At 38.9% G+C, this 26,069-nt stretch overlaps 1 protein-coding gene across 1 annotated transcript in view; it reads left to right on the top strand.

The window, feature by feature from the left end:
- The first annotated feature begins 4,348 nt into the window (after positions 1-4,348).
- The window catches only part of adgrv1 (adhesion G protein-coupled receptor V1), a 119,981-nt gene continuing 98,260 nt past the window's right edge, over positions 4,349-26,069 (top strand). Inside the window, exons 1-20 of the mRNA XM_053653934.1 lie at positions 4,349-4,534; positions 6,168-6,317; positions 11,119-11,214; positions 13,448-13,552; positions 13,765-13,878; positions 14,792-15,357; positions 15,460-15,730; positions 17,003-17,332; positions 17,942-18,118; positions 18,652-18,875; positions 19,696-19,728; positions 20,310-20,436; positions 20,537-20,722; positions 20,883-21,063; positions 21,267-21,430; positions 21,862-22,366; positions 23,221-23,347; positions 23,503-23,720; positions 23,909-24,655; positions 25,534-25,907. Of these exons, the coding sequence (XP_053509909.1) occupies positions 4,349-4,534; positions 6,168-6,317; positions 11,119-11,214; positions 13,448-13,552; positions 13,765-13,878; positions 14,792-15,357; positions 15,460-15,730; positions 17,003-17,332; positions 17,942-18,118; positions 18,652-18,875; positions 19,696-19,728; positions 20,310-20,436; positions 20,537-20,722; positions 20,883-21,063; positions 21,267-21,430; positions 21,862-22,366; positions 23,221-23,347; positions 23,503-23,720; positions 23,909-24,655; positions 25,534-25,907 (4,881 nt within the window). The remainder of the gene's footprint in view (positions 4,535-6,167; positions 6,318-11,118; positions 11,215-13,447; positions 13,553-13,764; positions 13,879-14,791; positions 15,358-15,459; positions 15,731-17,002; positions 17,333-17,941; positions 18,119-18,651; positions 18,876-19,695; positions 19,729-20,309; positions 20,437-20,536; positions 20,723-20,882; positions 21,064-21,266; positions 21,431-21,861; positions 22,367-23,220; positions 23,348-23,502; positions 23,721-23,908; positions 24,656-25,533; positions 25,908-26,069) is intronic.

The raw sequence follows: 26,069 nt of genomic DNA, 5'->3' as shown, positions 1-26,069 counted from the left end.
ACTTACTTGGTAGACCAACCACCTGTAATAATAATAATAAAGCTCGACTGTATTTGCCTACTTTAAAAACAAAACGTGGCCACAAACTTCCTTACCATTGCGGAGTCTTACACACAAGTATTATTCACATCCATATGCACTTTATGCACTATGATCTTTTTCACATATCAGTTCCACAAGCTTTCCAGAGCCTCTCAGAATAGGATGGTATTAGTTAAAAACCATGAAGATGGCTTTGGATCACAATTCATATGAACAGTTATGTTATGATGGTTTAGGACTATAATTGCCCTGGACAGTTGTGCACTCAAGTCTCCATCAGTGAACAGTGGATGACTTCAATAAAACAGACTTCATGTGAAAACTGCATTGAATTTCCTGGTTACACAATTGTACTACATGTAATGTAATACACAGTTATAGAATTTATTTATAATTGCACTATCCGGTGTCACCAAGATGAGGCTGGGTTCTCTTCTGATTCTGGTTTCCCTCAAGGTTTCTTCCTCATATCTTCTCAGGGAGTTTTTCCTTGCCACCATCACCTCTGGCTTGCTCATTAGGGATAAATTCATGCAATTAACATTTATAGCCTGAATTTATATAATTCTGTAAAGCTGCTTTGGGACAATGTCCATTGTTAAAAGCGCTATACAAATAAAACTGATTTGAATTGAATAGATTTGAATTTGCAAAATTAAAGAGACCATAAGATGAAGACAATTCTGTCATTTCCATTCTGCAAAATACTTTAAATCATTGATTTAAATCATTCATTGATTGATCATGATGTGGCATCTTTATGGAATTTGTCCTTGCATTTGGTTGTATGTAGCTGAATTGTGCATGATCATTACAATATCAAAGCACATCATCTGACACTTGCATACTATCATTCTGAGCATAATCTTGGGTCTGTCCTTTACAAACATGCACACCTTACCTGAAGTGAGCAGCAGCATCCTGGAGCATACCCACACACATGGGTTGCTCAGCACTGGCTGTGAAGTCTTAGTGATTGAATAATTGATGAAAAGATTACAGATCCTAGGGGTAACCCAAGAGGCAGGCACTGGGCTACAGAGCAAGGTCGTAACCATACACTTCATCACATCTTCAGCCAGCTGATCTAGTGTAATTGCTTAAGTCTCAGTTACATTACGGCCATGGCTGCTATTTGAACCTGCTGCCAAGTCACCCTTGAGGGCCCTGAGGTCAAGGCCTTCTGCTGTTTATTACATAGGGTGGCAAAAAAAAAAAAATTCAATTTATATATTTTAAGTAAAATCAACCTCCAAGGGTTACCCAGAGGGGAGTTTTCTCTGCAAACTTTGATCTGCTAATCTTCTGAATAAAATAGCTTAATCTGCATTACCCAAAAACTGCTAAGGCCATTGTAATCAAGTTTCCTGGCATGAGCAAGCGGGCATTTTTAAAAGACTGTGGTATTTCCAGAGCACTGCTTCTGAAAAAAAAAAGATATAAATCTTCAGAAGCATTCGGACATGGAAAGTGAAGGCCATAGAGGACGCTAGAGTCATTTGTGCAGTTGTGAACGAATAGTAGTCACTTAGCTGTCAAGAAAGAAAGAAAAGACAAAGAAAGAGAGAGATAAAAGTAATAATAGTCTCAACCACCCAACTCTAAATAGATCTCCGCTGTAGTTTGCCTTGTTTTTAAGCATTCACTTTGTATTTTTTTGTTTGTTTGTTTGTTTGTTTGACTCTCTGGAAACCTGTAGTAGCCCACAGCCATCAAATAATTGTAAAGAAGTGTTTCCCTATCCCAGTCCTGAGGTAAACCTCCACTGAACGTTTTTCCTAGACCCACCACAGCTGACTCAGCTCATCAGCTTTTTAACAAGCTGTTCTTGAAGTTATTGGGTGTGTTATAGCAGGGAGAATACCAAAATGTGCAGTACAGTTGTACTCCAGGACTAGGTCTGGGAAACAGTTGTTTGGTAAACAGCTCATGCCACCTGTAGCACTTGCTTGTGAGGACTATGTTGACCTCACTTGTTGGCTGAGGCATCTCAGGAATTTTCTCATTCACACTAAGACATCTGCACAATAGCTGGTCTTGGGGTCAGGCTGCCAGGTTCTTGGCCGCTCTAGGGCCTCCTGGTCACTGATAAAGTGTCTGATGTGACTCTGGCCAGTATGTCCTGTGGTGGGCTGGCAGACGATGAGGAGATCCTCACAGAGTCTTTATTTATCAGTGTCAAGAAGCTTTGCTGAAGCTCCCATGGTGACCTTTTTGATGAAGAATGGCTTGGTTACCTCCAGTGCACTATTACAAAAGTGACAAGACTGAAATGTCTCGTGATCTTGGCATGATATAAATATGTGACATTGAGAGACTTAAATCCTGTGATCTGTGAAGCCATTTGAAGATGCACTGATCATTTCACTTTGATTCATGGTTTTGTTGAGGTTTTTATTTAAAAAGGTCCAGTCTGTTCCAGAATTTATCCACTAGTGTTCAGACAAAATCATAAACACAAAACATTTTAGTGTGTTTCAACATATTTATATTAGACACATCAACTGAGGTCATGATATAGTTTAGCCCTTAACCAGGATTGCAGTGAAATCTGTCAAATTTTGGGAGTGAAATCTGACTGAAATGAGAAATGAAATGACAGGAAACAGAGGCTTTAGTAATTGGTTATGGCACGTATTGAACTCTGTAACTATCACTGTTCACTTCACTATCAGCCCTTCAGATTTAAATAAGGTGACCATCTCAGTCTGAATGCTTTTTCATCAGTAGTAGATCTTAATCAAGTAAATATGTAAATATCGAGATTTTGTTGTGTTACGTTTGGCTCGGTTTTTCCACCACATTTTTTTCTGTGGCTGAATATCAGATGTAATGCACTGGGTAGGATGTACAAGGCAGTTATAACTATACCCTAGGAAGAATGCATGAAACACAAGGGTATAGGGTTTTTTTTTAATGAAACATCTCAAACCATTGAATGTTGATACCAGATTACAAGCACATTATTATTTTCAGCCGTTGTATTTAGCAATGTTAATGTGTGTGATGTGCAGCAGAGGGTGATAAGAGGCCAAGAGTGTCCAAGAGTTAGGAGTGTGAATGTGGCAGTCTGGTTTGTTTGTTAAAGTGTGTGAAGTATTGAGGTATTTAGTCTGGTGGGTTGGTGGCGGTGGTGGTACTGTTTTGTGGAAAGAGTATTTACTCCATGAGAATCTGGCCCCAGGTCAATATTTTTTTTCCTACACGATGCAAAAGAAATATAGATATTAATGTAAATTACAGATGTAAGGTACACTCAGTAATCATATTCAAATGATGTTTCAATGCAGATTTAGAGTGAAGTGCACTATAGTAGTTCTCAGCTCTAAGAGAGAGTGACACTGAATATGAGGCTTCATTGTGCTGACCATAATCACACAAAATCACACATTATCACCAAATATGTGATAAATAAAATATTAAAATATGGTTGCAATTAGTCATCTCTCTCACTATTAAAGTACCTCTACCAGTTTTTTACTTTAGTAAAAGTTTTTTACTCTACTTTAGTTTTCTAAAGAAAACCCACACTAATTCTATACAAGGAAGCATAAGTAGAATAATCTAGCATGGCACCTTAGCTCTGAATACCCTTGTGACCTAAATTAGCCCCAAATCATCTACCAGGACTGGAACATATGAAGAAGTAGATGTTTCCAAAGTCCAACTTTCCTAAGCCATCTCCCTGCTGCAGAAATAAATAAGATACATGCACTCATTCATACCAATGTCAGAGCACGAATGAGGAGATGCCCACAAATCAGCCCACGAAAACACACACTTTTTCACACAGCTGTTTATTTTGCGAGCCATGACAACTACTGCATAGCCGCCAAACATACTAGTCAGAGTAAGAGAGAAACCCGATCATGTTTTTCCCAAAAAATGGAAAAAAATATCCCACTGACAGATGAGAGGTGATCAAACACTATAAACATGCTGTATACCAGGCTGTAGCAGGTCATGAATTTAATGACATTATAAACAACATAATAGAGCCAATAGGAGATGCTGGATTAATCTTAAATGTGACTTGAATAATGCTTCATAGAATGGCCACGTGATTATAATACTCCTGAAAAAAAGTTTTCAATTCTCTTTAAAATGTTTTCTAACACCTTTACCATTCACTGCACTTCTTATACTATTATATGTACGGTATGATAATATGCTTTTGCATTTTTTTTGAAAAAAAAAAATCAGATTAAGAATGCTTCATTTGGTTATAAATATCTAAGTTTTCATTATAGATATTTACTTATAATGCAGCTATTTAAACATCCGTATGTCTCTCCATTTTACAGGAATGCCAGGGGTCTTGGCTCTAGCTGGCTTATTCCTGGTGCTCCTTATCCCTGGTGCCAGGTCAGAGTCTGCAGAGCTGAGGTTCCAGGGCCAGACAGAGTTTGTGGTGAATGAAAGCAGCAGAGCTATAGTACGCCTGGTGGTGGAGAGGGTCGGAGACCCCATAAACGTCACTGCTCTAGTCCTGGTAAGCGCTTCCGAATTGGATCGGGTTTTACGAGAAGTAATTCTAGCTGTAGTAGTAGTACGAGTAGTTAGTGCTGTCTTGTAGAAGTGAGACATTACAAGTGTAGGTGTGAAGGTGTGGTATCAATACAGGTCTCCACACTGAATAAGTAATAATTATCTAAGACTTTATCACATTTAGGTATTTTAGAGCAATGCTCAGACTGTTAAGAAATCAAAGGCTATAGGAGCTTTCTTTGTGTCCTGCAGTAGCCAGGAAGATCCGGTCTAGGAGTCTATGTTTTTCACATTATAGATAAAGTAGACTGCAACATTTTGTATACCCTCAGTAAACTGTAAATCTAACATGTTGTGTTATTGTTAAAAAGTATGTCTTAAAATGATTTTTCTGTTGATTTCTGCTTGCTTTGGCTTGTTGTCTAGTAGCAGATACACCCACATTTCATTTTTAACATCTTGAAATACTGTTTTGTTGTAGAGAAATTGTAAAAGAAATGTTAGTTCTATTTTTGCCCATTCAAAAACCACTGAAGATGCACACTGTCAGACTGGTAGATAAAAAAAGGAGAAACTGTATTGGTCAAGAATAAAGCCAATTATAAGATTTGCATCAAATCAAAAATATCACGAGGAAACACAGATGATTATATAATACTAAGAAAGATAATGACAGTTTGTTTTAAGCTTAAAAGCTAATCTAAAGAAAGATAAAGCCTCTAAAAGGGACCAAAGGGACACTGCTGAAATAAATCAGCTTTCAGTTGTTTATTTCTATAAGCCATTCAGGTCAATGGAAGGATGAATGTAACCAGGTTGAGGCAGCTTGGTTAAAGTTCAGCAGTGACAGTGACATGGTAGGTAATGTAAGTTATAGATGATATCAAAGCAGGCTCAATGTGGCAACAAATTCCACATATATATCAACTGTTAATGGCAGTTTTTACAGTTGAAAGTACACAATTCTTTGAGCAAATGTGAGCAAAGTGTTACAGAATGGTGCTAAGCAGATGTGCATGTTGCAATCCCAGCAGTGTGGATTTCCACACCCAACCATCTGCTTGCTGCTAACTTGCTAGTGCACTGCTGTGCACATCTGGGCATTATTAGCGTTACAACGCAAATCTGCCTACTGTTCAACAAAGAGTGCTAAATGTCACGCTAAGCACCCTAGTGTAGCTCCTCAGTCAAATCATTCATAGCGTAGCATGAAGGGAAGATGTGTGACCTTTTTTACAGTGAGTTTTAGTGGGTGGCATTACTGTAAATGTTAATTGTCATCCACATCATTCTATGTGGAGAAAACTTACAAAATTGGACAGCTTCCCATTCTCTCATTGTTCTTTAAAGATGAAACTGTTGTTTTGCACGTCACACATGAAGTAATAGTTACACCTCTGTGAGGCTGTTTGGTTCAACACTGCAGATTGATTAAACTGGAGATTATTTTGATCCAGATACAGGATTCTTTTTACACCAAACATACCTAACTGTAGATTTATATTTGGTGTATAGACTTATTTACATCTAATTGGTCATTTTCCAAAGTGGGTGTCCTACCTAGAACATGAATGTAGCCTACAGCTTTGATGAAATTGGATGTGACGGTAGTAAAAATGTGGTTTGTGGTGATGCAGCTGCAGAGTGAGGACACTGGAGACTTTGAGGCCACCACTGCAGCTGCTTTCCTGCTGTCCTCCGAGTCAAGCAAAACTATCTTCATCGCCGTGAAGGATGATGATCTACCTGAAGCCGATGAAACCTTTGTGTTTAACCTCCGACTCCAGGTACAATTTTGTGGATGTGTGCTTTTTGCCTTAACCCAGTAATCTAGAATAAAGTAAATTTATACAGTTGACTCCAGAATTATTGGAACCATTTTTTCAATTGAGCATAAATAAATGCATAAAACGAATAATATTTCTAGCTTCTACATATGGGGAGGCAATGAAGTATCAACACACCTACAAAGAATAAGCGCGTTAAGCCTCTTGCAGTAATGTCTAACAAGGTTGGAGACATTTTTAAAGGGATCCGTGGCCAAGTCATTACCTTCTGGCAGACCCAAACCAGGGTTTAAGCTGTCATATCCTGGTACAATAAGCCATTAATTTTGTCAAGAGTGCCTGAAACCCCAACCACAAAATAGCCCCAAAGCATCAATGATCCATATTTTGCACTGTGTTTGTTGGATTTTTTATTAAAATTTCATGCAGTCCTTTTTTTTTGCCAAACATGCTAATGGTGTTCATGGTCTCATCTGATTAGCACTACATGATTCTTGATTAATGCAGTAGGAATCACAATTTTTTTGTCTTAGAAATGAGATTGCAATTTTCACTCTTCTTTGACTAATTTTGAAAGGAACAATATTTATTGAATTCTTACGTTCCAGACCATGGTAGCTACATTTCCTAGCAGATGCTTGTGAATTTTCAATTACTGACTTACTGACACATTGGTACTGCAATAGCCTATTTGTATACCGAGCAAACAAAACTGCTATTTATTATTAATATTTAATACTATTAAGGCACCAAGAGCACAATATCTCCTCTCAAAATGAAAAATGAAGACAGCAATATTAACCACTGCATAAATAATTAGCCATGGCAATGTTTCTCCATTTCTATCTATCCTGATAAAAGTACTCTATGCCAAAGGCATCATTGGCACAATTGGTTTGTTCCATTCATTTATTTCATGCACTTATTCATTGTTTGTAGATGACATTAAACATTTGTTTAGGACACATTTGTTCCTTCTCACTACAAGTGGGTGTTTGGGTCATTGAAAAATTCACTCCTTCTGTAAAGTCACCACACTTCAGGTGCGTGTGTTATGTCATGTGGTAGTTGCCATGTGGCACCCTTTGAACTAGTTGCCTGCATGCAAATGATGCAGAACCTAATGCCAAACTTGTGAATTGCACTTTTATTTGTAGCTCTAATGACATTCGGTGAGGTTTCTACAGGAATCTAAACACTGCAATTCAGAAACTGCACAATATGTTCATGTGTCATTGTCTTGGCAAGATTTTCACTGTTCCAAACATTTTTATGGGGTCCTGAGGACCTAGGGTCTCTTTAATATTGATGGGTTTTCCCCATGATGATGGATGTCAAAGGGACTTTGCAAGTGTGCTACCTCATATTTACATCCTAGGGAAACAGGACATGATCAAAGTTCCAGGAGAGCAAATTAAGCAAATTAAAAACATTTAATCATTTTGGAAATGACAGTTAAGCACTGAAGAAAGATAAGCACGTTTTCTGGAGTTGACTGTAGCTCTGGTTGCCATTCCTCTCATTGGGAGGTCTGTGTTATGAATGAATTCTTTCTTTAGTTTTGCGTGCATATGTGACCATCTGTATGCTCTTTTTTTCCGGACTTCCCTCTTAAAAAGTTAGTTAGCACACTACAGATCTCTCTTGTACTCTTGTTCAAAACAGGAGAATCTCAAAGCGATTCTAGACACGGCCTGAGTGCTTCTCATTTTTTTTAACTCTGGTCAAAGGACCCATAATCCCTAGCATGGCCTTTGATGTCTCTTCTGTAGCTCCCTTTTCAGGTTTGAGTCATGCCACTTGAGCAGTACGACTGCCTTAAGCATCATCTTCTTGTGAGAGGAAACCCATAGTGACAGGCACAACTTCTCTAACTATAAGATTAAAGGGAAATGATGTACAGCAAATCAGTATGAGAAAAGCACTGGCCTGGAATTAAGCTTCCAACGACACACAATGACACACAATGAAAGAAAAATATAACTGCTGAACAGGGGTGGAAAAACTACTGGAAAATTCATACTTAGAGTAAGTGAAATTACTGTATAGATACTGTGTCAAACTCTTACTCAATTTAAAGGTGGAAGTATCCAGTCTAAAATGTACTAAAGTGGAAGTCAAAAAGTTTGCTACTTTTAAATGTACTCAACTATTGTAAAAGTTTTTTTTTTAATGTCTTTAACTGATTTTTTTTTTTTAACTTGTAAAATTGTTAGAAAATGATTTTCAATTCATTCAATCTCTGAAGATTTGCTGGTCATGACTAACTATAGATAGCTTGCTAATAAATTAATCTGACATAACATATCCTGTAAATAACATATCCTGTAAATATTTACCATTTGCTAGAATTTAACTTGCTGTCTAGTCAATATACTGTATGTTAACTACTGGAACTGACGCTAGTCTAACCTGAAATTAGCAAAGAAAACAGGCTAATTAAATATAGACAGTTAATGTTAGCAAATTAGTTAAACTTACCTCAGCATGCTTTTTCAAATTGGAGGGGGTCAAAGACAGGCGAAGGAGATACCTCTTTTTGTACGAGTCTTTGCTTAATCGAGCGTATTGAAACAATTACTGTAGCTGAACTAGGGTTGTGTCTTATCCATATTCAGCTATAGAATTACTTATATTGTGTAGCATGAGAAGGTCAACACAGATGACGATTTGGCACAATTCTTGACAGTTTTTGAACATTAATGACGTTGACTGAATGCTAAATTGATATGATCGGATGCTAAACTCAGCCCATTCAACTGATACATAGCATACAGTCATTTGCTAGATGGGAGAAGAAGAAACATTTGTGAATTGTAATGAGTTCTTTGAAGGTGTCAGTTAAAATGTAAGGACTGCTTTTGTTCTTGGTAATATAATTACGATAGAGTACAAGTAAATACTCAAGTCAAGTTTAAATATGCCAAAATAATACTTTATTCAGGTATCTAGGGAGCATGGTGGCTTAGTGGTTAGCATGTTTGCCTCACACCTACAGGGTTGGGGGTTTGAATCCCGCCTCCGCAATGTGTGCGGAGCTTGCATGTTCTCCCTGTGCTTCAGGGGTTTCCTCTGGGTACTCTGGTTTCCTCCCCCAGTCCAAAGACAGGTGTTTTAGGCTGATTAGCATCTCCAAATTGTCTGTAGTGTGTGAATGTGTGTGCAGTTGCGCAAATGATGGGATGGCACCCTGTCCAGGGTGTCCCCCACATTGTGTCCTGACTCCCCTGGGATAGTCCAGGCTCTCCTGTGACTCTGTGTAGGATAAGCAGTATGGAAAATGGATGGATGGACTCCCTAATGCAGAATACCTTCACCTATGATGAGGTATTCACTGTATAATATCATGTTAAGGGCCAACTGTGTGTTGGATCTTTAGGGTCCTTTACATTTACCATGAAGACAAGTATTAGAATATTTCCACATTGCACTACATGTCTCTCGACAGAGACCCTGTTCAGCATGGTTCCATTAGCAGTTGTCAGTGTTTGATTAATGATGTTATGTCTCAGTTTCTTGGTCTTCCTGTCTGCTGTTGACAAATGAGCCTCAGACTGGCACAGAAAGGACAGAAGTCATTTCAAGAAGGTAGGGGTCCTCTGGTACCATGAGCCTCGTCTTGGATATTTATAGTAATTACAGTAATTGACAACATCATGGTAAACTTCTCATCAAATGAGAGCTGGTCGATTCTACAGATCTCTTCTGCACCGCCAACGAGTGCTTTTTAGCCACCCTCACACTTACAGACACATCCACCCACACACACACATGCACACAAGAGAATGCACCACCATAAGATTTCTAAAATGTACTAGTTGATTAAAAATATGATTGGGAGATATTTACAGTAAGGCATTTGATAAAAATTTTTATTAGGACATAGTATATTAAAGTTAGTTCTCTAACAGCATTCCAAGACACTGGTATAGAGATGAACAGAATAATTAAGGATGCTCATGTAGTATCAGGTCATTATATTTGTAGACCTGAATGGCTATGAGGGAAGGGTGCGAGCTTGTGGTGGTGCCGTGATTGAAGTCATGGTCGGCAGAAGGGATTGTTTGAGTGTATGTGCTCAGTGTCTGTGCGACTGCTGCAACAAGAGCTCCATGCGTGAAAGAAAGCTTTGTTACAGCTGGGAACAGCCTCACTGAATACTGAATATTTTCTGAATGCAGAGGTTTGCAATAGGGTTAATCATAGAGCTGTTTTTTCCTGCTCTTCTTTTTTTTTGCTTTTCTTTACTGTCTTTCATGCTATCCCTCATTTGTCTTACACAGAAACACACATATATTGCTGTTTTTCTCCCTCGCTGTTATTTTGTCTTAATACTTCTAGACTTAGACCAAATCCTGACCCTATCCATAACCACAAAAATGAAAAAGAATTCATACATCCCTTTTCATTTTTGAAAATAAGTTGCATGTTATATAAAAGAAGATTTCCATGTACACCACAGTATGCCATGATTTTTCATATTTTCATGTCATTGTGGTGAAACTTGGCCCAAACAGAGAAAGAAAAACACACACACATTTGTCGCACGTTTGTCTTGTGATGACCTTCCACTGACATGATGAACCTAACCTTAACCTTAACCTCAGTAAGCGAAAGAAAATATTTTGGCTCTTTTAGTTTTTAAATAAAAGCTGCAGTTTTTTTTGGGAGAAAAAGGTTGCCGTGTGGGGACCAGACAAATGTTCCCACAAGGTCAAAACTGTCAGATATTTCTATCCTTGCAGGGGCATCCCACACACTTTTTCATACAGTCTAACCTACAACACTCATATAATTTCAGAGCTCATCGAATGGTGTGACGGTTGGAACTCCAAACACGGCCAGGATCACCATCTTGTCCAATGACAATGCCTTTGGAATTATATCATTCAACTCAGTAAGATTTTGGCATTATAACTTTCTAACAATTATAATATTGTATGGAATATATACTTTTTCTGCCTTTACATTCATAGGAAAGTAACCAAAATATATAACTGGCAACTACAACTGAAAGTTACCATGGTGACTCCCACCCAGAGTTATTTTTACATGTTTACTGAAGGGCAATTAAAATCTAAGGGGTGGAGGGAGATGAGGAAATGAGACTTGGGGGAATCAGCAGAGTGGTGGGGGTGGAATGCCTTTGCAGAGGGGTCGCTCAGGTGGGAGTCTATTGGGTTGCTAGGGTGAGTAAAAATACACATATAAGAAGTTTACTGACTGGATTAACTTGTCAATGAACGTTTACATAATGTCTTGAATCTGAGTTGTGCTGCCATCCCCCATAAGGAGCTCCCACACTTTTTCAGTCACCCCTTTGATTTGATTGCCAGTAAATGACACAGAGACACAATGACAAGCAACATTTGAATTTAAAAGTCTAGGCAAATTAAGTACGACTCAGTAAAGTGATGAATCCAAACAACCGGATGCAGTTTAAATTCCTCAGACCAATCATTCAACTGCATTTGGGACTCAAAAGGGGCACAAGTCAATCTTCCATGTTAGGTTTGGCCACAATATAACATAAATTTTAAACAAACATGATGTGTATAAATTAGAGATGCACCGATATAAAGGCTATTTTTCATACTATCGGCTATTGGCCGATAGTTTAGAAACATCCGATGATCAGGGCCGATCATATCCTGTCAATCAAAAGAGGACGGGAATGTCTCTTGTGTGGAATGATGACAAAACTGCAGTTTGTAATCTCTGCACTGCTAAAATTTTATACCGGACGCTGCAGCAGTGAAGCGGAAGTTTCGGCGTCGAGTCTAATTTTTTTTTTTTTTGCTGAGCAGCTCGTGCTGAAAAATATATTTGTAGAGTAGTATATTTCATATCCAGTTAATGTTAATGTTATGTTACTATATATGTAAATAATTTTTTTTTTACTTTCCGCCCCTGTATTGTCTGATTGTTTCCCGTATGTGTCATTAGTCTCAGCTATTTTGTTTTCCTGATTACGTTTGTCATTTAAACCCCTCGTGTCTCTTTCTATGTCGCAAAATATTACGTGAGTTTTCAGTATACTAAGCGTTTGTTCCTCGCTTCATGTGCTATAGGTTTGATCTTGTTCTCACCCTCGTTCTTTGATTCTGTTTAGCCTTGTTTATACCCGTTTGTCGATCGCCTGACCCATTGCCTATTTTTGACCACATTATTGTCTCACATTTTGGATTTGTCTGTCTGTGTCTACTCTAATAATGCTCTTATCTGCATTTGCATCCATCTTAACCTCCATTATGTGCTTAACGTAACAGAGCCTAACATGAGGTTTTTTAGAATTCAGTCAATTAAGTCTGTTAATATGAATTAATAACATTCAATAAGTTAAGAAATCTTACTTTAATCTTCAGAATTTAGTTAATGTGTTGATGTTAATTAGAGTAATGTGTTTTCTGTTTATGAGACCAGTTACTGTGAAACAACTTGTTGAAATGGCGAGAATAAAGTTTTTATTGGCATTTCCTTCAGAATTGTGGAATTAATTATTATAAATTTTTAAAAAAGGCATAAAAGGCAGAACTATCGGTTATCGGTATTGGCTGATATCACTCTGAATAATCGGTTATCGGTATCGGCTGAGAAATTTGTGCATCTCTAGTATAAATCTTATAGTAGACAAGGACACATTTCTGCCTGTGAAGTTTGGGGTCTGTATCTCCAAAAGGCCTAGTGGAATTACTGCTGTGGGGCCTCTCATAACTCAGCAGAAGCTGGTAATACACAGTGCAAGCTCATAAAGATAACATAGCTAACAATTCGACAGCTACTACATGCTAGCAGTACTAACTCAAGCTCTGTAAAATTCTATAAAGAAAGGTGCTCAAAATGCATGGAAATACACTCACCATGGTAGAAGAGATAAGATAAGTCTATTCCTAGCTTTGGAGGACAAGATACTTGTAGATCCAGCCAATGCTTTAAGCTGCTAAGCAGATAGCTCCAGAATGTCTATGTGTGTTCTGACTTGTATGAGTCTAGAAGAAGAAAGAAAAGATATGTATGAATGTATGATATTAGACAGAATCTAATCAGTTCATGTCAACATCAACAGTATTCGCTGTCCAAAGAATTATTTTGAATATTTCAGTGTTCAGCTTTTCTTTTTCATTCTCCAGACCAGCCTGATCACCGTGGAGGAGCCAAAAGGCAGAAATCTTTATGTGCCTCTTACTCTTATCAGAGAAAAGGGAACTTATGGATCAGTAACTGTGAATTTTGAAGTGAGCCCCAAGAATTCTGTCCTATACTTTTTCTCTTATTCTTCTTATAATTCTCTCCTATTCTTCTTTGTATTTCTAACTGATTGAAAGAAGATACTTGAGGACAGAGCCATAACAATTGTAATGAAATTAACATTAACATTACATTATAATGAAATGTTGTTTCCTAATCTTGTTTTTATACTCATGATGAGAATGATTCACACTGACAGATCTTTGGAGGCCCAAACCCAGCCAGTGAGGATCTGAGTCCAGACAGAGGAAACCTCACTATTCCCCCTGGTCAGGCAGTGGTGGTCTTTAGTATAATGATACATGATGATAAGGTAGTGTTGCTTTCAATTTTTTTTATTTTTATTTATTTGATTTTTTTTACAATTTGTAACAGTAACATTTAAAAGCAAAATTAAAAGCTACACATACACAAAAAAAATAAACGCAAACAAAAATTAACTCGAACATGCTAATATGCTATACAGGGTTTAGAAAAGGAAATATAACATACAGAGAATGGTACTAAAATGGTACCGCAACCTTTATTTAGTACACATGAACTGTAACAAATTAAATATATTTAATGACGTGACTGACTTCCAAAGTTCAGCCAGATTTAATTAAAACTGAAATGCTGGTTGGTGCCAAACACCATTTAAAAAAAAAAAAAAAAAAAAAACCCAAAAAAACTGTCAACAAATATCTAACACTGCTAATACCGAAGATTTCAGTGCTGTATCTACATCATATTCATGACTACAATTTTTATTTTTTTTGTTAAAAATTGGCCATGACCAGAATCCGACAATAAAAAAACATAATATCAATATTGCATGTACTCTAGGCAAGTGAAAATATAATTGTATAATATTTGTACCCTGTTTAGTCTTTGCCAATTTCCACTCACTAGCTTGGACTCCCTCTATCACAGGGTAGCCACCAGTCTGGGTATGTGAGGGCTAACACTAAGGACTAACATGCTAGGGACGTCGACTACTGATTTATGTTGCTGAATAAAGATGTCCCAGTTCTTTACACATGCAAACTTTGGTGGTGTTTAAGAGTGAAAATAGACCTATTGTATGCTATATATGATTCATTTACAATATGTATTTGAATTTTAAAAGACAAACATTAGCTCATGTTAACAATGATACTTTAGCAGAAGTTAGTGAAGTATATGTTTTTGTAGGACTCAATATCTGTTCTGTCACCTTTGCTGACATTGCTTCTTCTTCAAACAAGGTTCCAGAAGATGATGAGATCTTCACCGTGCAGTTGACTGGAGTAGCAGGAGGTGCCTTACTAAGCCACAACAATACAAGTGTGCAGATCAAAATCTCTCGTAATGATGCCCCTGTGCGCTTCTTGCAACCCTCTTTTGCTGTGTCTGAAAGTGCCGGTGTCATAAATCTTACCGTTACCCGTGGAAGAACTGATGATGGCTTCCTCATTGGCTCTGATGATGGAGAAGTTTCGGTCATGTATGCTATAGTAACCGGGAATGGAGCAGCCAGTGCCACACTTTTGGAGGACTTTGTGGACCTACAGCCTAAAAGGATGGTGGTTTTACCCCCAAAGATTTATGAAGCAGTGCTGCGTTTTAACATAATTGATGACAGAACTCCAGAAATTGCTGAGTCCTTTCAGGTGGTTCTTCTGGAGGAGACGCTGTTGGGTGATGCGGTACTGGTGTCTCCAAGCTCTGTGCAGGTGACTATTGAGCCTAATGACAAGCCATATGGCGTGTTGTCAATCAGCTGTCCTCCTCCAACACAACCTGTCATAATTAATGAAGATACAACTATGAGGTATGGAGATTTTGCCATAGTGTATCAAAGGCCTTTAGATACATTTTGACTCAATACAAAATGGCAATACAAATCTTTATAATTTACTTTCTTTCCTCCAAGGTTTGAAGGCATCACCATAGTGAGAAATGGAGGAACCCATGGTCTTGTCTCTGTTAACTGGACCATAATACGGAACTCCACAGATAAGACCCCTGTCTCTAGTGACCTGTCCCCAGTCTCTGGAACATTGTTTTTTGCAGAAGGGCAAATGAGTGCCATCCTGCCATTAAACATCACTCAGGATGACCTCCCTGAAGAAGCAGAGGCTTTCCTGCTCAGACTGATCCCTCGATCTGTGCAGGGTGGGGCTGAAGTAGATGACCCTATGGAGGTGATTGAGGTTGACCTTAATGTTTTGGTTTGGGTTTCTACTTAATGTCCAAACTTTGATGAAGGTAGTTTAGGAGGAAAACTATTCTATGCATAGACTATGATGGATAGATCATAAAGGGTAATATGATATGAAAATGGGTTGTCACCCAGTTTGTTATATTGTAAAATAATCAAAATACACGAAAGAGGTCAAGAGCTTTCAAAAGAACTAAAATGACTGCACATGAGGGGTTTTCCAAAGGTTTTACTTTGTGGTTCACATCCCAAGGAGTAAAATGTCATAAATCTGGGAAGTTATCCCACCTGGGAAGTCACCACAATTACTTTACCACAGGAAGTCATGTCAGGCACATGGCTCTTTCTTGAGCCTCTTTTCTGAGGTCTTTGAAAAGAAGAACCAGGATCCATTTCCCCATCAAGTTAATGTATCTGATGAGAACTTGAGTGGTGGAAAATTAGTTTTAGATCAGTGGAAAACTTGTAATCAGCTGGATCACACTTACTGGCTGCAGAGGGATGTGGTCTGAGAACCATATGCATCTGTCTGGCACAATGACATCAATGCAGTGTTGGGTAAATTAATAGTCACCTGTCTGCTCCCTTCATGTGGTCCTAATGGAAAATAAACCTGCCAGATGAGTGCTGAAGGCAGCTGTGTGTGTTCTGTCCTTAACTTTATAACTGTTTTACTCTGATTATGTGCGAAAGCAGTGGGTAGATCAAGTCCTTGTTTACTTTTAAGCCATTAAATTGCACTAGTGCATGAATGTGGTAGATTACCCCCACTGATACTGCTCTGCTGTGCTGTGCATATGGCTGGCACTGCTCTGCTGTGCATATGGCTGGCAGGAATTGACTCAGCAACATGTGAGAGCTGTATGTAAAGGGATAGATTATAGCTTGAATATGTCAAGCACCCATAATTTTTCTGTGAAAAATCATTCCAGCAAGTCGCAAAGCAAAATACTGAGAAAAGTCTCTCGCCTAGTTCTAAAGATGTCTGGATAAATGACTAAAGGGGTAATAAAGTGGTTTGTGAATACTATTTTTGGCTGTGGGGCTTAATGAAAGAGGGAGCCTTACTAAGATTAGAGCATAGGTTTTATGCAGATGAACTTACATTAGATGTGTGTTAATGCTCCAGCTATGAAAATTATTTTTAAAAGTTCATGCTACCCAGATTACCCCCCCACGCCCCCAAAATCCTTAATAGCTTTATTGCTACTTTATGTTTAAGGAAGATTTTCACCTTGTTTTCTATCATCCCCAGATGGTATTCTACATCCAAGACAGTGATGACATTTATGGGCGATTTGGCTTCCATCCACGTGAGAGGCAGAGTATTCAGAGCCAGCCTGAGGGGCGGTTCCTATCCCTTAGCTTCCTTCGTGAAGCAGGCACTCTTGGGGAAGTGCGCTTGGCCTTTACAGCCCTTTACATTCCTGCCGGGACCCTGAATCCTGCAAGGGCTCGGGATGGTGTGCTGAATGGCACCAGTGCCGACAGTCTGCTGTTCAGTTCGGGTCAGTCAAGGGTTCAACTCATCCTGCCCATCCGTAATGACGCCTTCTTGCAGAATGGAGCCCACTTTCTTATACAGGTACTTTCTCAACAGACTACCAGTGTGAAAACATGCCTGAGTACCTTCGTGTTTTGCATGGCACTGGATTTTAATGTTTATCTTTATGGCCCTTGTTTATCTGTCCTGTCTTTTCTGAGTCTCCCAAGACTTGAGACTTGGGACAACCTCAAGTGTCTTAAGAATTTATTGTTCTATAGTACAAGAGTCTCTCAATCAGCTTGTCTGGTAATTAGCAATCTTGAGTCATGGTTATTTAAGTGGTTTGGCTTGTGGCCATAGGATTTGTATTGGTGCCCAAACAAATAATCCCTTCTTTGAGCAATGCTGAGAAATAAACACAACACAAAAAACTGGCACAGTACGAACTAATCAAGAGCTCCTTCAAGGACATATACATGTACACAAGAGTGCTGACCAAACCAAAAAGCGGCTAGTGGAAAAGTGTGACCGTGTAATGTAAGATCTTGTTACATGATGTGATGAACATGAGACAACACTGGACAAATACCAGCTTGATATACTATAAAGCAACTCCCTGTTATATATTGGTGCAGATGTTGTAAGATTTGTTCAAACTAACAGTTTTGAATTGAGTAATTTCAGCAGTGTCTATCGTTTCTTTCTCAGCTGGACAGTTTACAGCTGGTGAACATCACTCCTCCTATTCCTTCAGTGAGCCCTCGTTTTGGAGGAGCTATCAACATCTCCCTGGCTATCACACCTGACATTGCTAATGGAGAGATCGGGTTCACCAGTAACCAGACAGTGGTGGCAACAGAACCTGAGGAGTCAAACACCAGCATGGTATATCAGATCAGATCAGAGAGTTATATCAGGAGAATTTGATTAGTTAACTTAATATAAAGTATCAATGACAAAATCAATGACAGGAATGTATCATTGCAAATGTATCAATCTAAAAATATATCAGTCCATTTTTTTTTTATTCTTGTAAAGGCAAACACTTTGAGGCAATCACTAATCTCACTTCATTCAACACAGTGATAATAAAGGTGCAGTTTGTAATGTTGAAAAGTGCTTCTAGACGTGTAATTATAACATAATTTCCAATATACATTAGAAAATAATTTTAAATATACCTTAGATATTGTGAGTCACAAAATTTGCAAGTAGCAAATTTTGCAGTTCATCCCTTTCAGGGCTTTAAAATTATGAACTGCTCCTTTAATTTCAAACCACTCCATCCTTAAATCGGTCAATGCATATAAAACTCTTATTTGACAAAATTGATCAGTTTTTCTTATCATTAAAGAAGTGTCAGCGCTCAAATGACATACATGTACTTCTCCTCCTGAGCATATTCTGTCTCTTTCTAGATCATTCTTCCCTTGAGGCGAGATGGGACAGATGGGTTGGCTGTGGTGTTCTGGAGTGTCCGACCTGTTGGAGAGAACAGAGCTGATGTTACCAGAAATGACCTTTCACCTTTCACTGGTTCAGTGACATTTTTATCAGGACAAAGTGAAGCAAACATCTCCATCACCATCATGGCAGATAATGTTCCAGAGATCAACGAGACAGTCCTACTTACATTAGACAGGTGCTGTGTACTTCTTACGTTTGGCCATCTAAAAAATAACCATTGTTACTACCCCATTATTTTCCCTATAACAGCATATCCTGAAGTGTTTTATTCTTCTTATACCACAGTAATTAACCAGCAATAGCAATTTTTTAATTAAAGAACAGCTTTGATTTAAACAGCACCTAAAAAACTAATTAGTTTTGTTTATCACTTTTCAGCTTATCACCTTTTATCAGCTATAAACAGTCAACAGTGCAAATTATTTTGTCCTGAAGACTTTCCTGTGGCAGAAAAGTTACTGAATGTTACAAAATGCTGACACCAGAGACTCCTTCAGTAAATGTTCAATAAATGTCTCCCAACATACATTTTATGTTATATATTTTATATAAACCTGATTTGCCTTGCAACCGGAACCACTGTCAGAGCTGCTGTTATAGGAATTTAATCAACATATTCTGACCAATCAGAATTGAGAATTTAACAGCGCTATGGTGTAAGTTACATTAGCTGACACTAAATCTGTGTGGTTCTGTGTTATTTATTATTTATGGCCTTTGTGTTGCAGAAAGTATAATGAAACTATAATGTTGATGTTTTGACTGGTTTCAGTTTTGTCTGTTGGAAGTGTTTTATTTATGTAGTTTATCTCAGCCACATATTTAGTTCTGTGTAGAGAAATTTGAAACAAGAGGAAGGTTCCCACAAAAGGTTTACACTAATAGCAGTAAGACATGATTGTGGTGACTTAAGCACCCAATTCCTCGTTTTCTTTAACTGAAGACCCTTCTGACAGGAACGCTCCTTCCCCTTACCTCCCACTCTTCCTTTGCAGGGTAGAAACTGCACGCTTTGTAGTGTACTTCGGGTAAGTGTACACTGAAGAGATTTTGCCCTTTTGTGTGCTGTGAATCAGCACTTTGTGTGATGAACCTCTTTGGACTATGCCTTAACATTTCGATGGGTGAAGTCTCTTTCATCAGGGTGTGTGAAATGAAGAGAAAGGGTGTGTGCCTGTGTGCGTGCATGCAAATTGTGTGAATCAGTCAGGTCCAAACCATTGCTCTCTTTTCTCATTTAGTACCTAATTTACCCGCTTCCTTTATGCTCTGCTGTAAAGCCATCAGTGTTTGTATGCATGCGGTGCATCCTGTGAATACGTTTGTTTGGAATGCTGCTCCCTGTCTAGTCTTTGTCTGCCATTTTACTAATTATCTGGAGCTTCGAGCGTTGGCGCAGCCCAAGCCACGCTCAGTTAACACATTGGCCCCCCTGCTGGGTGGATGTATGCTGGTAGGCTGCGCCAAAACATGGCAACTCAAAGCAGCCCCTATAAACACATTGCAGAGATGACTGTCTACAAACACAGACTACTCTGATACCAATTTTCACACTAATGTTCTGTATCCCTACATGTAAAGGTAAAATCTATGTTTTTCCATCATACAGGACAAATGCGGAGAACCAGATTCTGAAGCCTGGTTTCACCAGCCGGGAGATTGTCATACTAGAGAATGATGACCCTGGTGGAGTCTTTGAGTTTTCACAAGTGTCTAGAGGCCCCTGGTTTATCAACGTAAGAATAAAGTACTTTTGGTACACCAGTCTCATTTTGCTCCTTCAGTTGTGTTTATACAAATAACAACACATTTCCTCTGTATCTGTACTCTCTGTAGGAGGGCGAGACGGTGGAGCTGAGAGTTATCAGACAGCAAGGTCAGCTGCTGAACCAGCTGGTGAGATACACATTGACACCCTCTGGAAATGAGAATTTTTATGGAGCCACAGGCATCCTCGAGTTCCAGCCTGGAGAGAGGGAGGTGGTAGTGGCTCTAGTAGCCATACCTGATGGGCGTCCAGAGGTAGGAATTGGTGCCAGGCTTGTATTGACCAAAGTATTTTGGGAGTATTTTGGCATTTCAGATCTAAGATGGCCATCAGTCATTCTAAGAGTTCTTCATGGGGGGTAGTGGGCTGATAAGGATGCTGACATTGACGGACCTTCTTCTTTTTTCTTATCAGCTAGATGAGATGTTCACAGTGGTTCTCAGCAGTCACAGCACTCCAGCTAGTCGCCTGGGTAACAACAGGCAGGTCAACATCACTGTGCGTAAAAGTGATGACCCTTTTGGGGTCATCCAGTTCATACAACCACAACTAATGTTCTCCATCAATGAAAGCAAAGGAATGGACATTCATTCAGGTATCTGTGTTATCCCTTTACAATACTAGCATTTTAACAATAGGGGAAGTTTTAATTATTCAATATGAAGTGCAGTTGGGTTTCCATTAGACCATCACTGGTCACATTCTCATTTTTGGGTGTGGATCTTAACAAAGACTGTATAGTGTGCTTATTTTGATGTCCATATATTTGGAGAGATCTATGATGATTTTCTATTACAGCATCCTACCCCATTGTGAGGGGGAGGGGCCGATTTGGAAATGCATCAGTCCTCTGGATTCTTGAGCCCACCTTATCAGGAGATGTCACCCCAGTCCAAGGGGAAGTGGTCTTTACTGAAGGAGAGTATCTGAAAAACCTAACTCTTTACTCCAAGCCTGATGAGGTAAAAGTCCTCAAAATATTTGATAATCCCTTTTTCCTTTACTGCAAATATAGTAATAATACTAGAGGTGGTCCTGAAGGAATTCCGACCAATTCTGCCTCTCCCACATTCATTATATTTGTTTATACATGCCCTTGACATTTTCTAATCAACTTAGTTGGTTCTGTTTCCTAAAATATAAACAAATGAGTAATTTAAACCACCCTGACCGTAACGCTAATAAATGCATGAGCAACACACTACATCCAATCTGCTTCTACTGTATGTTAATGAGCAAGCTTCATACAGTATCTGATCGCCCGCTCCTGCCTGTATAAAAGTAAAAACTCCCACTTGTATGCTCTTCTGATTTTATTGGTGGGTCAAGTGGGTCTTCTGGGATCCCAGTCCTGATGCACATACTTAAAAATAAATATATTATTTTCTGTCAGGTGCCAGAAGATGTAGAAAAATTCACCATCATGCTCATCAATGCAACTGGAGGAGCTAGACTGGGAAATATTCTGAACGCATCCTTACAGATTAATAAGAATGATGATCCCATTTACTTTGCAGGTATTATTTTCGAGCTTTTTTTTAACTTGAAAGAAGTTGATGCAATTCCTTTTCAGCCACTTTTTCACAAAGATTGTATCATATTGATCATATTGTATTGTGCCTTCTGTTTTAACCTAGAACCGGTCATACAGAGGGTCAGAGAGGGTGGTGTGGCAAATTTTCGCATTTTGAGAGCTGGACTGGCCAATTTTGTAGCCACAGTCATGTACCGGTTTCAGTTTGGAGACTCATCACTGGGAGACTTTATCCCTTTAAGTAATGACTCACTGCTGGTGTTTGACTATGGGGAATGGATGAAGAACATATCAGTTGCTATACAGGATGACGACATTCCAGAAACAGATGAACCGTTTTATATTGTGCTGTTCAATGCTTCAGGTGTGTTACATTCCTTGCATTATTAACCATGATGTGTACAGTATTTTAATGTTGTATTTTGCTTTTGGCCAACCATATCTCATTTAGCAACTAAAATAAACCTTCTTTCATAGAGCATGTTTCCATCTTTGCTGTGTCTGTTGGTGAGATTGGTAAATGTTTTAAAATACCATTCAGAGAAGGAAATAATGCACTTAATTTCCATCTCTTTCCCGTACAGCTAATTAATCCAGTGCATTTGACATTTGTTTCAATACACAGAGAGATCTGTTGATTAGGCCTGACTGGCCTGACCCTGAAAGCCTTCCCTAATCCATGTATTGTGTAACACACACACACACACACACACACGCACACACACAGAGGCAGGGTGGAACATTGTAGCACGTTAATTACAGACACTGAACTCTTTTTCTCTTACTCTGTCCAACACAAAACCAACCCACCCAAGAGTTTTTATCTTTCTCTCATTTTGCTCCTGCTCCCAAAAGCTAAGTTTATTCTTAGAGATTACTTCAACCTTCAGCTGTGCTATTGTTTAAACTGATGTCTTTATTGTGTAGTTTGCTAATCATTATGAAAGGTGTTGTGTATTACAATGCTGGTGGGACATTATCAATGCTTGGATATTGACCACGTGTGTGATATACGTATACTTTCAAATTCAAAACAGACTGGATCTTGCTTAATAATGATATGAAAATGATTATGTATTCCTCAATTATGATGTTGACAATAAATTATTGACTGAATGATGTATATTTTGTGTAATAGCATAGCTTTTTGCCATTTCAAAACTATGTACACTACTGACTGGAGACCTCTATGTGACCTGTTGTGTATTTTGTGTGCAGGAGATACTGTGGTTTATGGAAAGGATACTGCCACAGTAGTTATTGAAGCCAATGATGATGCCAATGGGATATTCTCTCTGGATTCCACTGAGAAGCCTGTGGAGGAAGGGAAGTCCAACAACTTCTAGTGAGAAACATAATTTTTTTTTCCTGATTTTCCATACACTCATACACACCAACTCACTTAATAACATGCACAAAATGAAGGCAATGACATAATTCTGCAGCACTAAATCCAACCTTCCCCATCCTGTCTGTTCTCACTGTTATTATTTTCTCCAGTGTTATTAGGAATAGAGGGCATTTTGGCAACATCACAGTCTTCTGGCAGCTGTTTGCCAATTACACCCCTCTTGAGCCGAGTCAGGAGTTTGTCAACACATCTGGATTTATAATCTTCACCACAGGAGAGAAAACCAAGCCGATAGTCCTGGAGGCCATCTCTGACAAACTCCCAGAGTTCAATGAGTTTTTTGAGCTACGCTTAATGAACATCTCAGGTCAGCACCAGTCAGGAATTAAATATATGTTTTTGGAAAAACATGGTTAGTAAAAAAAACAACAACAAAAAAAACAATATATCTTTCAATGGCTTGATGCTGGATCATTATGTCAGTGAAGACATTGAACTGTTCTTGGCATGAAATACTGTTTATACTTAACAGTATTTCACTTTTTGGTTCCATAGGTGGTTATCCTGGTGAAGGTGGCAAGCTGGCTACAAAAAACCTCAGTGCTTCTGTTCTTATCCCTTTCAACGATGACCCTTTTGGGGTGTTTGCGATAGACAAGGACAACCTAGACCAGGTAGTAGCAGAGGACGTACTATCTATTGATGACATGTCTTCAGTTACGTCCTTCGCTATCCTCCGCCAGCAGGGAACTTTCGGAGATGTCCGCGTGTCATGGGAGATCCTATCTGAAGCCTTCCCACAAGGTCTACCACCGATGCAAGACTTTATCTTGATGGCCACATTTCCCGAAGCCGTCAAGCTCCAGCCCCATGCGAGAAGGCACCATTCTGGAACGGATGCCTTCTTCTTTTCTGGCCTCCCAGGAAGTTATGGAACCATTACTCTAAAAGCTCAGCCTGAGGATATTCCTCACAAACTAGCTAATTTCACATTCTCAGCCTGGCTAATGCCCAGACCCAACACGGATGGGTTTATTGTTTCAAAGGGAAATGGCAATGGAACTTTGTATTACGGAGTAAAAGTCCAGACGAACGAGTCTCATGTTAGTGTGATGCTTCATTACACAACCATAGGCTCTAACATCACCCAAGTGGCAAAAGCCACAGCAATGAAATTTGTGGAAGATAATGTATGGGTTCATGTCATCATTGCAGTGGAAGACGGAATTATTGAGTTTTATTTGGACGGGAACCCAATGCCTGGAGGAATCAAGAGTCTCAAAGGAGAAGCCATTATGAATGGTGTGTAAACTGGGTCTGTTTTAAGGTTAGGATCTAGTACTAAACAATGTTCTATCCCATAGTGATTAGGACTGTTGCATTGCTTCATTTGTCTTCATGCAGGTTGCTCAAAATTGGCACATAGCAGCAGCAGAAGAAGAGAATTATGTTATTTCTAGCACATCCAACATTTAAAGTCTTTCAACATGCTGTATTATTTCCAAATGTGTCCCTGGAATTTAACATCACCAATCAGGATTATTTTTCTCCTCACTACTTTATACTTTACTATTGCGAGACATGTCTAGTAGTCAGTCATAACAAGTGTTGTTTAGCTTCTAGCAGTTCCTGTGGTCCACATCTGGCAAGAGTCAGTTGTGCAAATCTGGTGCTATTGTCTACAATTTCACAGTGCTCTTATGCTTGAGCGAGTATGCGTGTGCTACTGGACATTGTTAGGCACAGATGAAAGCAGCTAGTGGTCGTCCTAATGGAAGTAATGGAAAACAATGTGGCTTTTGTAATATAGTGAAGTTTCCTCGGGAGACTTTCTTGACATTTCTTTTACTAGTTTCAATCAAGTGGATAGACACATAAAATGTTAACATATTTGACATTGTATTGGGTTGATAGTTTAATGAATGCTAGCAGGCTTTGTACAAGTGTTTTGTCACTGCCCGCTCAAGCATATTTCCTCAATTTGTACAATCAAGAAATATTTTGTCTTACATTAATACCAGCACCTGGTGACCCTATCCTGACCAGATTTAAGCCTTCAGAGGATTTCATTTTTGGTATTTTTGTGTCTGTGAAGTATGCCTCAATTGCATTTTATTCTATAAACTAAACCTGTTGCTACTAATAGTACTACTGACGTGTCTTTCTCTAACTCACTCCAGATGCAGCTCCTGTAAGCATCGGCTCTGACCCTGACGGACATCAGCTCTTTACAGGTCTGCTGCAGGATGTGCGTCTCTACAACATACGTCTCAACCAGTCAGAAATTCATGAGCTCCACGGCCAGCCTGCGAAGACTGACTTCCGTAATGTGGCTGGATACTTGGAATACTGGCAGGGAGAGAAGATAAAATCGTTTGTCGTGGAAACACGCGATGACCGAGAAGAAGAAGGAGAGGAGATCTTTTACCTGCAGTTGGTGGCCGTTCACGGTGGAGCCCGGCTGCCTTTGCCTCGCCCCACTGCTAGGATCAGGATTATGAAGAGCGACAATGCCAATGGACTGTTTGGGTTCACTGGAACTTGCATTCCTGATGTAAGCACGCAGTGCATTACTGTACTAAAACCATCTACTACTGTATGAATGTATTGCTTTTTAGAAAATTTGTTTTAATATTTTGGAAGTCATTTAAAGCAGATATCAAATTTTCACAATGTTCAGAAATGTCTCCCTTAATATATATTTTGATTTTGCCTC

This window comes from Ictalurus furcatus, chromosome 22, assembly GCF_023375685.1.
Source record: "Ictalurus furcatus strain D&B chromosome 22, Billie_1.0, whole genome shotgun sequence".
Lineage (NCBI taxonomy): Eukaryota > Metazoa > Chordata > Actinopteri > Siluriformes > Ictaluridae > Ictalurus > Ictalurus furcatus.
This window is presented reverse-complemented; position numbering and strand designations above follow the sequence as displayed.